This window comes from Camelus bactrianus, chromosome 7, assembly GCF_048773025.1.
Source record: "Camelus bactrianus isolate YW-2024 breed Bactrian camel chromosome 7, ASM4877302v1, whole genome shotgun sequence".
NCBI classification, from domain to species: domain Eukaryota; kingdom Metazoa; phylum Chordata; class Mammalia; order Artiodactyla; family Camelidae; genus Camelus; species Camelus bactrianus.
This window is the reverse complement of record NC_133545.1, coordinates 46,897,275-46,912,697: the sequence shown is the minus strand read 5'-3', so window position 1 is coordinate 46,912,697 and position 15,423 is coordinate 46,897,275. Positions and strand designations below refer to the sequence as shown.

The 15,423-nt window shown below is 45.3% G+C and overlaps 1 protein-coding gene across 6 annotated transcripts in view; it reads right to left on the bottom strand.

Moving 5' to 3' along the window:
* RAPGEF5 (Rap guanine nucleotide exchange factor 5) overlaps positions 1-15,423 on the bottom strand; it is a 241,565-nt gene that overhangs the window by 68,999 nt on the left and 157,143 nt on the right. For 5 of the 6 annotated variants that reach the window (XM_074367361.1, XM_074367358.1, XM_074367360.1 and 2 more), the window contains 2 exons: positions 6,207-6,325; positions 5,660-5,748 (listed from right to left, as the gene is read on the bottom strand). In XM_074367361.1, coding sequence (XP_074223462.1) covers positions 5,660-5,748; positions 6,207-6,325 — 208 coding nt within the window. The remainder of the gene's footprint in view (positions 1-5,659; positions 5,749-6,206; positions 6,326-15,423) is intronic. The other variant, XM_074367359.1, reaches the window with a different exon arrangement.

Below are 15,423 nucleotides of genomic sequence, written 5' to 3'. Positions count from 1 at the left end.
CTAGATACAACTCTATGGTTCTGTGATATACTTTGAAAGCAAAGGGACTGATATAAATCTCTTTGGATCAAAGCATTTTAGAGATGAAAGACACTTTAGAAAGCTTCTCAGGTACACCTTGCTCTCTCAGGCTGGTTTATTAATGGAGCCCAGATCTGGGACCCAAGACTGCAGAGTCTCATTTTGGTACCCTTTCTACTCTCCATGTGCATATTCTCCTTCCTTAACATGCCATTTCTTACAGAAGTAAGCACCCTTGGGCTGTGAGTCCTGAAGACCACCCAGAGATTTCTGAAGTGTGACAGAATCCTGACAAAATTCCAAGTGGGTTTTGCTCACTATATCATCACCTCCTCCTTCCAAGAATCAAGAGAGCGAACAGCTTTTGTGTCCAGTTTCTCTGTTTCCTCTGATTATTTCCCTTTTTTCAACCATTTCAGTGGATGGGTCAGCAATGCAGGCTTGTGAATTCTGAACGTCCCAGGCTGCAGAGGCTCCAGGGCAGGGACCAGTGGACAGGAGGCTGACGTAAAGCCCTGCAGAGGGACTGGGGAGGGGAGGTGGAGAGAAGGGGAAATGACGCCCCTAACTCTCAGAGGCAAATAGATAACTATTGGAAACTTGGAATATGTCTTTTAAAAAAGTGGGGAGACAGTCATCGTCCTAGTTCAATGGCTCTCACCCCCAGCTACACATTAGCAGCACCTGGGGAGCTTTTAAAGCTCGTAAGGCTTAAGCCCCAATTCAGGTCAAGTGAATCAGGGTCTCTGGGGTGGGACCTGGACAGTGGTTTTGAAAAAGGCCTCATGTGCTACTAATAGTGCAGCTGCGGATAAATCCACTGATTTATTTGTTACATGACACCACAAGAATAAAAAGATAAATCCAAGATAATTTTACATGCACGTTAGTGGCACAAAATCATGGAGAGCTTTACCACCATTTAAAAACTCCTGTGCCTACCCTCAGAAAGTTCTAGTCCTGCAGAAGCCATGGTGCTACAGGTCATCAAGGTCTTGCCACCTGCAAGAGAAGGCCTGGAACAGAAGCACCCAACATCTTTCCAGAAATCCTAAAACGTAGGGAAATCAAGGGAGAAGTTGTCTTCTCCCTAAATTGTCTTTCCAATGAACAGGGAAAAGGCATTCTTAATCTTCCTTCACCAGAAATAGGTATTGAGTATTTATGACAGGCTTGGTGCTGGCAGGAGGAAGAAGATAAAGTCACTGAAAACTGGGGTGCCTGTCCTGGCTTTACTCAAGGTTCCATCAGTATAATGTTCCAAAACAGCCATTAAGCTGGTGATGGAGAATAGCTTTTGGACTCTATCAATTGAGTGAGACACTCGTCTGATATAAATCAGGTACTTTCCCAGAGGTTGCTGCCTCGTTACAAAGGTAAGGGACTCACTTTCTCAATGACATCATCAGCCTATTAAGAGCTGTCGAAAGCACACCCCCTGCACTCAGGCATCCATGCCTGGTCAAAGCAGGCTGAACAGACATTTCCCCCAAGTACACAACATACTGAATGTTAACCTCATGAAGTAAAAACACCAGCCATACCTTGAAGAAAGCAGGTCAAGCCTCATAAGAACCAGCTGACAGGCTTTACCTGGTCCCACTACCCCATTCTCTGCTTGTTTCTCTTGAAAACCTGTAACCGTAAGCTCACCTGCTTCAAAAAGATGAATAAAAAACTAAAAAGTGGAAAAAAAGAGGGGAGTGAATAATATATTTCCTCCTGCATTTTCCCTAAGGTAGGTCCATCATGATGCTGATGTCGAAAGAAAAGTTAATAAGAAGGTTTTTCTCTGTATAATCCATCTGATACCATATTCCCACGCCCATCCCTGGACTGCAAAACAGAAATCGCCATTTCTAACAGAAGCATCTCTGGACAAAACAGACTTTATCCTTCCCAGGGCGGGGAAAGGGTTAAAGAGGGGCAGCAACCGCTGCAGACCCAGGCTGCCAGTGGGAAACTGCTCCTCCAGCTCTCCAGCAACTCTGCTCATATCAGACTGTTTTTCTTGCTTCTTGCCTCCCTTGTAATTCTCCTGGGCTGGGAATGCCCAGTGATGTCTGCCCTATTTCTGGGGAGATGAAAGATAAAACTGCTGGATTTTTCTCTAACATTCCAAATGCTTCAAGTCAGAACCTGAACCTTGAAAGAGAAGGAAATCTTTGAAAACAGCTTCAATCACTTTCCATGTTCACAAATAGATATCCAGTTACCAGACTCAAATAGTTTTTCAATTTTAAACAATGAAGAACTATTCATTCATTCATTCATTCATTCATTCCACAGATATTCACTGGATGACTTTTTATGCCTGTTCCTACCATGGAGGAAAGGTATGCACAGGGGATTATGAAAAGAAGCCTGGTTAAGTGTGGTGCGGATCACATCATTTAGGAAAATTGCTGGTAGGTTGCTTGTAAACATCTCAAGTATTATTTTTTGCTTTTAAACATCAGTTTGATATGGTGATAGACTACTATATGAATTGTTTTCTTTCTTTTTTATTGAAGTATAGTTGATCTACAGTGTTGTGTTAATTTCTGGGGTACAGCATAGTGATTCAGATTATATATACATATATGTATATATATTCCTTTTCATTATAGGCCATTACAAGGTATTGAATATAGTCCCCTGTGCTATACAGTTGGACCTTGTTGTTTATCTATTTTATACACAGTAGTTAGTATCCCAAACTCCCAATTTATCCTTCCTCACACCCTTTTCCCTCCTGGTAACCATAAGTTTGTCTTGTATGTCTTCAGTCTGTTTTGCAAATAAGTTCATGTGTGTCCTCTTTTCTGTTCTATTATTAATTCAGGTAACAACAAAAATACATTATCTCACAGGCCTGGCATTCTCCTTTCTATTCCATTCAGTTACGTAAACTTTTTTCCCATTTGCATGTTGCCATCAATTAGTTATCACTTCAACCTGTCCTTTGTGAGTGTAGGTCTCTTCTATTAGGCCTTGCACCTACATTTTCACAACTAAGTGACTTTTGCAGAGAAGAAATGGGAAATAACTTGCATCTCTTGTTTGGTTACCTTCCCCAGCCTCTGTTGGGTACAGGAATGTAAGAATCCAGAGGAGGCTCATCCCAGTCTTCAGGACCACTTATTTCCTCCCAGGTACCCTTTTCCCTCCTCATTGCCATCGGGGGCCATGTGGACAACCACCATATGGCTCCACCCGGCCCCATATGGTTCTGTCTCCCTAAAAGGGCGCTCAAGAACATAAAAACGCTGCTGTATACTTTTATTGCAGCCCTGTCTCATTTTCCTCCATCTGTCTTCCATATGTTTATGTGACTCTATTAGGCTCTTGCACACAGAGGCCTTTTATAATGAAGCTCACCAGCCTGACCAAGACAAAGAACTAGAATTCACCTCTGTCCATGAGGAGGGGCCTCAACTGCTTTAAACATGTGATTCATTTAGCATTCAAACTAGAACAAACTCACAACCACTTCTCTTCAATTCGCACACAAAATTGATTTCATATTTATACTTCTTTTCATTTTCACAACAAAAGCCACATGGTGGCTTTCCTGTTGTCTTTTCTCCAAGTGCTCTTAGCGAAGTTTTGAAGAAGTGCATGTGACTTCCACATCAATCACCCTCCAAAGTTGAGTTTTCATTTTCATAAAATTCTCCTTTGATCAGAGGAAAAGTTGTTACCATTTTTCCCCTCAAGTGTCTCTGCAAACATCTGAAGTTTCACATGTGTCCTCTGTAAACTCTAAGGCAATGAGCAGGGGTGAGGAGGGGCTGACCCCAACTGGGCTCTCCCTGTCCCATGAAGGTCATGCCACCAAGTCCTGGTCCTCTTTGCTGGGCTCAGCATGTGGCAAGAGTGACAGATTTGATCCCAGGGTTCATATAACTGAGAGGAAACTGGGGGATAACAGTCACCAGACCCCAGGTACAACACCATTTCCCAGCAGGAGACAACTTCCGGCATTACTGTCAGTAATGAGGGTGATTTCTCATTCCCAGTGTAGAACAGTGGGAACCTGTTAGTGGGCACCTAGGCCATCTTTCATGAAAAACTCATGACAATGAGAAAGAAAGAAAAGAGAAATCAAGTAGGCCTAGAAATAATGATTTCTACTCTTACTAATATGACCTAGACACAAAGTCTTGTCATATTCACTAGAACTGTGGTGCTGTTAAGAAGAAAGCATTCAAATGCCCAAACCACTCCCCATGTTTAAAGGTATCCTCTTTTAAGCAGATAATTTGCCTGTAATCTAGTCCAAACCACCGGTGTAAAGCAGTCTGGCAATCAGGACAAGGAAAATTATGGCCAGTTCCATGATGGTTATCTCTGATGAAGATAATCACAAATGCACAGAATATTAATCGACAGACATACAAAAACAACCCAGCAAATGCCGTGAAAATATGTTCTTTTAGCTTATTTGTGCATAAATGACAATTACTGATACTTTCCCTCCAACATACATACGCAAAATAAGGTACATTAGAATTTTGAGATCAAACAATAAATAACATGACTATAGGATGCATGACTGAGTCACTGGCCTTTTTTTCTTCCCCTCTGTGTACATATTTCACGTCTTTGTTTCTCTTAATGTCCTTTATAATGCATTACAGAGCCACACATCAATTAAGTTCAGACAAAACTACTGGGACCCAAGGAAACTCTAGTTCCCACCTAAGCTGTCATTTCACAATCCTGCCTGAATGAGAAAAACCTTGAGAGTTACTTTGGACTAATACAACCTAAAAATGCCCGTTATTGATGCAGTCGGTATGTTGCAAACTGTGGGCATCACAGGTGCTATGGTGGCAGCAAAAAGTGCCTTTTAGTCAGGGGCGCAAGTTACAGAGTTTAGGCTGTAGCCAGAGGCCTACTCACTGGAATAGCTGCTCCAGGCTGGAACAAGTGACAAATTCCGATTAAGAGAAGCAAGTTCTGTCCTTCTGTGATAAAGGAAGTAGGGTAGGTCATGCAACGGTCGCGTTTCCAGAATTGCAAGGGTGACAAAGCCAACTGGATATTTTGCTCCCAGATTAAGTAGAAAGGACAAGAAGTCTGATCAATAAGACTTAGGGAATTATCATTTCTGCTCTGAGAAGCTATGAGTATCATATTCTGCACAGCAGGGCTAGCTCTGAGCAGTTTGTAAACCACTTGGAAAAAAGGCAGAAGTTGATGCTAAGCTGATAGTTGCTGAGCAGTCGCGTTAATTGTTGACATTTCGGCCGGGAGGCTTACTACCCCCAGCTCAGTGCTTCCCGCAGGCCAGGTAAATGCTTGCTGGTAACCCCCACCCTTCAGATTCCTTCCCACTGAATAAATGCTATTGAATGCTGGCCTCTTGCCAACTGCCTTTAGGTGAGATCTGGTGAAAATTGCCAAAGAAACAAGAACATCTGCCTTCATACCATTTTCTTTGTACGGCTGCTTCCCAGGAGGCTGCTGGGATCTACATGCGTCCATTTACTGGATTGAAACAAAACAGCACGAGGCCAAGGGGGAGGCGCACAAAGCATATGCTAATTCAGCCCACCCTGGTTTCGCCTACCGCGGGAGACTTGCCCCTACGGGTGCTGAGCAGGGCAGCCACAGCTGTGAGTCTGGAAGCAGCAGATACCCGCTGCCTTACCTGTTTCTTTGTCCTGGACTTCTTCCAGGTGCAAGTCATTCAAAAGGTGCTCCAAAATCTTCTCCGGGGTCCCAGACACAACCACGTATCTGTCAGAGAGCAGAGAGTCCACCGAGTCATCCTCTGTGGAGGACTGTGAGCGGCTGCTCCATTCCTCATCCTCATCCTCCTCGTCAATATATTTGAAATAAGGCACATCGAAGGTAGGCAAGGGCAGCTCTCGGTCTGAAAGCGAGGCGGAATCCTTCCTCTCTAAGTGAGGGTCAGAGACCCTCAGCCGGGAGCTGCCCATTGTGCGCGGCTAGTAACAAAGGCATCCCCTAAACACTACAAGATCTTGCCATCTCTGTCCTTTCACAGGGAACCGAATCCATCTGGCTGCTAAGAGCTCCGCAGTCAGCTAGAACGCTCGCTCCGCTGGAGAGGCGGAGAAAAAAGGGAGGGAGGGAGGAAAGAGGAGGCAGAGCGAGCGAGTGAGATGGAGCGAGGGAAGGGGAGGCAGGCAGGGAGAAGGAGACAGGAGCGCGGGGCTTCAGTGGAAACTCACCTCCAATCACTCTCCACGCTCCCCGCCTGGGGGGCTGGGCGGCAGCTCTGCACTTTCTTCAGCACCAGGACATTCTGGTCCTGCTCCTTAACCTGAACGGTCGTCACTTCATCATCCTGCTTTCATTGCAGATGGGAGTGATGGATGGAAGAAGGAAAAAGGGAGAGAAAATTAAAGAGGGGGGGAAAAAAGAGAGCTACTAAAGCTGCGGCGTTTTCTCTAGTTGCTTTCCACTGTAATTTCTTTATGGATTCAGAACAAATTAGGAGAGTCTGGTCAAGAATTTCCCTCTAGTGATACAGTGACCAGACTCAAGTTCTCTGGACATATAAAGCATCAGAAAGACATCCATACTTTAAAGAAAATTGGAAAAAAATTAAACTGGGGATGAGACTCAGTTCATTTTTTAAACTACCTGAATGATCTGAATTAAGAAATTTAAAGTTTCAAAAAGACAACATACTAACTTCATGGGCACTATACTCTCTTTTACCTGGTTAATACTTCTTAAGCAGTCACTATATTAAAATTGGAAAATCATAACAAAACATCATTTAAACACGAAATAGTGAGCAAGCCATATTAAACAGTGGATACATAAGTCATATTTATTTACATCACAGCCTGACTTGAAAAGTGGGCAAAAAACCTACTCATTCTATCATTCAGTTCATTTATTTCCCCCACCCCACAAAACTGAGATGGCCTTCACATTTACCAGGTACTTGTTTTGTCAGAATACAAGCAAAAATGCATCTCTAGTTCAAATCTCATCTAGCCTGAAATTTGGATGTCACGGGTGAGTGCACTGACTTTCTTCACCTCGGTCCTTTTCAAAAAGGAGAGAAGGCTGAACAATCACTCATTTCTGCACACACAGCTCGCACAGCCCCGAGCCTGGAGTGGCCCGCTGACGTGGCTCTGTCGGGTCTGGCTCGCTGCTGACCCAGCAGTGTGGAGCCGGCCCTGAGTGATGAATGCTCCCAGGGTGTGGAGTGTGAAACCCTCCCGACCAGCGATGCCCAGCCAGAGGAAAGGAGCCGGGGAAAGCAGAGACACAGGTTACAAAACTAAGCTTCTGTGTTCCTGAGGGTCTGAGAAAAAGATGGAAGAGAAAAAAGTTGACAGCACATAGGCTTCACCTTAAAAACCACATTGCCTCTTGAGAAACGGAAACAAGTTCTAAGGCTCCTAGCCTGTTTCTGCTCCTGGCAGAAAATTCTACCTATAATTAGGTACAAATATACAAAAAGAACGTTTTCCCCCCAGTGGATAAAAAGTACTATTCCCTCATGCCTTGTTAATCAGGTCCACAGGTCTATCGGAGATACCAATGTATTTTATTCACCTTTCATAAGAATCAAAAGGCACTAGTCTTGTCATAATTGACAACCAAATAAACGAGAAAATTATGATTTCAACTCCCAGTGTCCTGATTCCTAAGAAAATGCAGCGGCCTAGTCATTTGAGTCCTCCAAGATCTTCTTAAAAACAACAAAATAATACTGGCCATTCTAAACAGCGATATAATTTCATGATCATTCTTTTTTAATCTTTTAGTCGCAAATAATTTTACTATGTAAAACTGATGTATTACATTTCAGCAAGGTCAGACGCGCAGTTACTGTGGCAATTAATGCTGGATATTCATTGTTAAACTCCCCGAGGACGGCAGTGTGACTCCTGTAACATGAATACCAATGTATAATTGCTATCTTTCATTTCTCCAAAGGGGTTCTTTTGTTATCCATGTGGCTGAAGTAAAATATGGTGGCTGGAGAGAGGGGCATTTATTGATTAACAACAACAACAAAAAAAGGGCAGAATTTGAGTCTGGGATACTGAGACGCCCAGAAACAAATAATTCAGTAAGCAGCAGTTCTGAAAGGACAAAAATCCTTCCCCCGTCTTCCTCTTGTTGTAAGCCAATACTCATTTCACATGAGCCTGCTGTCATTCGGAAGTACATTTTACATTCTCTGTGCATGTGATATATGGCATTATTAACTTCCACGGGCCCTGCACATACATATGGATGGGAAGGGCTTCTCTCATGTCTGTGTAACTAATATGTATTACAGGACTGTGCGTAGAGCAGCCACACTCTGCTGGGCAGGGGAACAGCTGAATCACACTGATGTACTATCAATAGCATCTTATGTCGTGGTGATACTTTCCATTTTGAAAACCTGTTAGAAAGTAAAGAAGTGAAAAAGCGGAAAGAAATCAATGCATAAAGGGAGACAAAAGACATCATAAAATTGCCATGAAACCATAAGAAGAAGGAAAGTTAAAATAATGCCTCCCAACTGACCCATGCGCCTTTACCTAACTGCTTTTCTTGAAAAAGAGCAGAAGTACCACAGTTGAGGTTCTGGGTATGAAACTTTACTCTGGTGCTTGCTTGGTAAAGAATAAAAGTATTTAGGGAACTAATGACAAAAAATATGTTGAATGACAAACAGCTTATGAAATGCAAGTAAAGCACTAAAATGCTTAATTTATAGTCAATCACTTGACTAATAGTGAGGGTCTCCTTTGGGTGAGGCACTGTGCTGGGTACTAAGTGGCAAGCAGAGCTGAGTAAGACAAATGCCCTGCCCTGAAATGACAAGGTAAGAGCCCCTCACAATGGAAGTCTAGTGAGCTCCCTAAGAGGGGGCCACACGCGAGGGGTAGAACCCATGGGATCGGCCAAGATGACTATAGAGGCAGAGAATGCAAATTGCATTAAACGGGACAAAAAACTGGTTCAGCTGAGACTGATGGATCTAGTTTTAGGCAACTGATGTTTCAGTCCTGATAATACATCACGCTGTAGATATTCAGCAAGCAGTTAGAAATAGAGAATCCGGCCTCTGGACAAAGGCCAAGGACACAGACAACTCTGTGAATTACTCAAGTTAGGGAGCAGATGAGACTGTTAAGGGGGCGCAGGAGAGAAAGGGGACTATGAAGATAGACAAAGGAAGAAAAAACATAGAAAGCAGGGGAAGAGGGTGGGGATCAGAGTAACGGAGGAAATCTACATATAGAGATTCTGAAGAGTAAACCACGATGAGCCTGGAGATGTGGGAGGGCACTGTCTCAGGAGATTCAAGGAGAAAACCTGTCTGATGTTGTCAAATTTACAAAGATGATGAGTCTATGAAAAAGTGATGACGGGACAACGTTTGGTCCAGAGGCGGGAAGAGGAGTATTAAGGCGTGATGGATGAGGAGGAAGGGCACACGCGGGGAAGATCACCTCCTGGGAATTTCACTACAAAGGGAAGGAGTCAGGCTGAAGAAGGTGCTTGGCCAGGAGACTCAGCAAGGTGAGGGGGCAGCTGAGAAGAGGTGACACATCATGAATACACACAGCGGGGTTAGGCTATGAAAGAACTGAGATCTCCTCCTTTCAGAGAGGATCCCAGGAAAGAAGATGGGTTAAGATTTAGGAGAAAAAAAAATTAAAGTAGGGAAAACAAGGAAGCCGAGGTAGAACAAATGGATGGTTTCTAGCTTCTTGATAGAGTGGGAATTGAGACCATCTTCCGGAAGGAGAGGGTTCAGGTGACGTTGGTGGCCTAAAGAGAAAATTGTTGGGAAAATGGCTTTGGTGGGGGGTGCAACAAGGAGTAAACAAGTTATGAATGAAAGGATTGCCAAATGGCTTCGTGATGCTGAGGGCAGAAAACACATGTTTTTGGTTTATATGGCCTTCTGCTGAAGTGCTCAGAAACCTGCAAGGGGAACAGTCAATGATGGGGCCCCCAGAGGAAGGGACTGGCAAAGGGGCGACAAGAAGGAGTGAGGAGAGGGGTTCTGGACCATCAGCACACATGCCAACAGCTCATCACTGCATGGTGTCTGTCTGGTCAAGGAAAGGAGTGACCAAGAGAGGAGCTGAGAGACGGGGGCACCATGGATGGGCTGAGGACAAGTCTCCACAGGAGGGCAGGGGGCAGGCAAGTGGCAGAGGAGGAAGGAGGTGGAGGTTTTGATCAAGAAGGTGAATCTCTGAAGTGGAGCAGTTCAGAGCAGTGAAGACAGAGAAAGAGAAGCAGCCCCTGACACCTAGGAGCTGGCCCGGTGCCTGGTCTGGGCCTCAAATTCTCCTGTTGAATGTCAATGATTTTGTGAAAAATCAACATCAGATAAGGCCACTCTGTGACCATGGTGGAACAAGACAAAAACACAGCCACCTGGAAACTATAGCTGAACACAGACAAAGCATACACATTGGCCATGTTAGAAAGTACAGGGAAGCCCAGCTAACGAGTGACTGCTGCTTCTTTTCCAATGACAGCGTTAGCTCTGCCGCCCTCCCTAGAGATATGATTTAAGATATCGGCCCAGAGGTACCCAGGTTCCTGATCTAGAGCAAAAGCCCTGCTACTTTAAGCCCTTCCCGAAGCCACCAAACACAAACCCAAGTCCTTTAAGTGCTTTCCTCTAGCACCTTCTTGTTCTGAGCTCTCCCATGGCTCCCACGGTGTGAGGTCTCCATCACTGCACCACGCAATAAACCCAACTTGCTCAGTTACAGGTGTGTTCCTGGTGGTCTCTGGCTAGAGGACACTGACCACTGATGAGCGTTCTAAGATGCTGCCCTGCCACTGGCACGGAGTGGCGTGGAGACGGTGGTTACTGGAGTCAAGGATAAGATGCGTTTCCTTGTCAGGGGGAAGAGAGAGTCATACCCAGGAATATTCCTGTAAGTGACTACAGGGAACAGGGCTCAGAAGATGGGTGACGTCGGAGAAAGAATGCCTGAGCAGGAGGCACAGACCTCAGGAGAACAGAGACTTCTGCAGGGGCAACACTGAAGAGGAAGGCGCAGTGGGGAGCGCGGCGTATTCCCAGAAGGCACTGTGCTCCCCCACGCCTTGGCCCGCGGCGCTCAGCCCTGGCTGGTACAGGCTGAGTGAGAATCCTCCCCTCTCCCTGATACACACCCAGCTCCCAGATCTGCAGAAACCAGGCCATTCCCATACTCTCCTGAAGGGATGGTGGGAAGAACAAGAAACTCCAACAACCAGGCCAGACAGATTCTTCACAACTTTGCCAGTAGGATGCAGTCTGGGATGAGCGGGGAGCTGGGGGAGGAGAGGAAGTGCAAGAGTAAGCAGGTGCCCTCCGCTGACAGCAGGGGAGGGTGAGTGGTAAGAGGGAAAGCCGCCTAATCACAGACTCACGTGACCTTGTGAACAGAGTCTACCAGAAATGTGAAGACAAAGGAGGGTTACCAAGTTTTCCCTGCTCATCCTCATTCCATTCTTCAGGTGACGAGCTCCGATTTCTTCTCTTTCTACGGCTGCACTGCTCTCCTGCCAGTGAATTCTGAATGAGTAATAGAACCAGTCCCATCGACTTACTTTAACTTTCATGATCTAGATCAGCTTTTAGACTTCTAAATCAAACTTTTCCTCATTCGTTTATTCACATGAAAGACATCTATTTTTAAGAGAAGAATACCTATCGAGTAATAAAAATATTGATTTTTTTTAAAAAAAGGAAGGTAAAGAATTGACATTCACAGTTTTGTCGGTCTAGGCTGTCCTGAACCAAGTTTCTGACTGCATTTCTATTTTCACTCATCACCAGTGCTAGCAAGAAAAAGTGATTACTAGGGGATTTCTCAGGCCTGCCGGAATTGCCACAACTGCTTGCTAGGGTCCATTATCTCTGATAATGGAAAATCTTCCTCTCCCAAGTGTTCACATAAAGCAACCACCGGCATGCCGCACAGCATCGTGTCCCTGCTGCTCTGTGAGCACCGACTCTTATAAGAGCGCTTAACTGCGGGTTCGTGGATGGGCTCTAGGGACTTTATACTTTTTCTGAAAGTATGTAAAATGTTTATGTGTAGGCACATTTTCCCAGGCAGAGTCCAGAACTCTCGGTGTCATGGACGTCTACGAACCCCAGAAGGTACTAACTGTTCCGTACAATGAAATTTCTACCTACCACCTCATCTAAGGAGCCTTCTTTGACAAATCTGCCAGTAACACTGCCTATCCAGTTGGGATGCCCCAAGAACCTTGTCATAACATCCCTCACACTGACCTTGGATTATCTGCTCCTTCTGGTTCTCCAGTACATGATGACATCTTGAGGGCAGGGACTGTGACTTCTATTTCTCTTCCTAACACACAGCTCAGGTCCTGGCATGTGATACTGACTTGATAACGGTTTGCTGAACGTGCAGGTCAATGGGTAGGAAGACAGTGGACGAGCAAGTGAGTGGCTTACCTTTACAAGGCAGAATTCTCTCTCACATGGCTTGGGCTCAATGGTCACCCTCCTCGGATACCTGCCTTACCTCTCCACTCAGCCACTTTTTTGTTACAATGCTCATCACACGAGATAACTGTGTTTTAAACTTGAGTGTTATACTTATTCAATCTGTCAGAATTCGATCAAACTAAGCTGACCCATAAGAGGCCACATAACTCATACAACGCTGGGAAGGCAGTCACTAAGTGGTACTGTCCCTCAGTTCAGGGCACATGGGAAAAAGGGTGTGGGTGTGAACAGGTCACACTCTGGGCTAACTCATGAACTGGGCAAGGGATGTATTTTGTGCCCTCTAAGCTCCCCTTCCTGCCCATTAGGCCCCAGCCAGGATCCTCAACATGACCTAGTGCTCCATCATCAGACTCATCTGAGACAGGCAGCACCAGGGAATCTTTCAGATGGAGAACACACAGAACCACCCAGCTTGACGCCATGGCATTCAAGAAGTTGCACAAGTAGCACCAGTTTTCCCTCAAGTCTATGAACAGTCACTTATTCACAAGAAGGCATTTGCTATGGACTAAATGTTTGCATTGCCCCTTCAAAAATTCTTCTGCTGAAACCTAATCCCCAATGTGATGGTGTCTGGACATCGGGCCTTTGGGAGGTGACTAGGTCATGAGGGCAGAGCCCTGTGAATGGGGCCAGTGCCCTTATGAAAGAGGCCCCAGAAAGAGCCATTGCCTCTTCTGCCATGTGAGGTCACAGAGTAATGACAGCATCTATGATCCAGAAAGTGGGCCCTTGTCATATACTGAATCTGCTGTCACCCTGATCTGGGACTTCTCAGCCACTAGAACAGTGCAAAATAAATTTCTACTGTTTACCCAGTCTGTGGTGTTTTGTCACAGCAGCATGCACAGACTAAGACAGCACTTAGAGCCAATAGCTTGTTATAACTCCTTCCATCTCACAGCATTCTTGGTCAAACTTTTACTCATCCTACAAAGTTCACTTCAAGAATCACCTCCTCCAGGAAACCCACCCCTCTTCACCTCCACACTGAAGGTGTGGCTGGCCCTTCTCTGTCCATGTGAATCCTGCTGACTCTGCAGATTCCGAGGGGCATATATGGATAAACCTCTCTGTCTCCCTTCTAAAGCATAAGCACATTTGTGGGCAGGCACCATATCTTCTTCAACTTTGAATTCCCAACAAATAGCCAGGTCTTAGCACTTCACAGATGCTCGAAGAAAATTAACTAAATGAATCACTGAACAAACAAAAAGAGGAATGGATAAATGTGTATTTCAGAGTAAAGGTTGAGACACCAACACATTCAGACTCAAAGGATACACTTTGGTGAATTCTGATGGTGCTGACATGGAGGACAGTCTGCTGAGAGGTGCTCTTCCTAAAGAAGGGTCACCCAGCTACTGAGGTGATGGGTAACACTGGCTGCCCTATCCTGCGCCTTGATCATCAGCTTAGCTGGGACACTCAAACAGATACAGGTAAACTGAAAAGAAGAGTTCTATGCTTGTCACACTGGACACTGATAAAGACAGACAAGGAGTTATGAGATCAAAATGATCTGCTTAGCGGGGAGGGAACAGCTCTGTGGCAGAGCACATGCTTAGCATGCACGAGGTCCTGGGTTCAATCCCCAGTACCTCCATTAAAAGGAAAAATGACCTGCTCTAATTCAGGCTCTTGGCCTGAGGGTGGTTAATGTGAAAATCACTAAGGCAGCCCCAGGACTTCGCCAAAATCCAAAAGAACACATGGTAAGTATTTTGTGGAGGGTAATGCTTCATGCAATCATCAGTTATTGGACCATTAAGAAAAGCTAATATAATTTCATCTCACGGGGTAAAGGTAACCACAGCTCAAGAACTAAAGAGACAGCAGTGCCACACCAACAAAGAGACCCACTGGGGTTGGGCAATGAGGGAGGGATCCAGCCCTGAGCAGGCAGATAAACCTACATTATTTAGTGAGGGTTTACCACATATCGGGCAAAGCTGAGAGTTGAATATCCATTATTTTATCTAATCATTACAGCAATTTCTATGAGCTAAATACTATTAAAACCCCATTTTGATAAAGTAACTTAGCCAAGCAAGATCACAGGGTGAGGGTGTGGTCAAGCTGAGACTGAGCTCGGACACACTCAACAACAGAGCTCTTAACGAAAAGCACAGACATCCCCTGAAGATGGTCACTAATACGCATTAGAGACTATCACAGGGGGCTTGGTCTACCCTGGTGCTGACTGCCAAAGCAGGCCAGTCTGCTCGGGGTGAGGCAGCAGGCTTGTCAAAGTCATGCCGAGTTCTCAGAGAAGAAGAGGGGTGACAAGGGCTGAGCACGGTGTCAGGGCCACAGCTAAACCAGCTCAGGCCAGGGCAGAGCTCAAGACCCAGCAAAGGGAGAATGAAGGGCTGGCAGAAACAGAGTTAAAAAAGGCAGGGATTAGAGGAGTCCGAGTCTGGTTCCCAAACAATTAGGGTACTCAGAGACATGCAGACTAAGGCTGGGGCTTCCGATGCATAAGCTGCCCTGGACCCAGTGGGCTCAAGCACTGGGCAGACGCTGAATTGTACACTTTAAAATGCTTAAGCTTATGCTATGTGACTCTTAACCTCCCATAAAACAAAACAGGGCTGTGATGAGCCTGTGGGCCCAGGCGTTTGCTGACTAAGGTACACGGGACTCTGCCCCAAACTGCTACAAGAGGGTCTGGGAAACATGTCTTTTGGGGTACAGTTCAGGTAGCTGGAATGTCTATTAAATAAAAAAAAAAAAGATTGGGAGAATGAAACCATAGTAGGAAAGTTTAACTCTCTGAGCTACCCTGCCCTGTGGGCAAGGTACTGCAGGATTACTCATGATGTTCCAGAAAGGTGACCTTCCATTAATGGGTGGCTAGTTAAAGGAAGCAGACTGAGGCTCAGTTTAAGGAGGTATTGATGATAGAAGCAGATGAGCTGTCT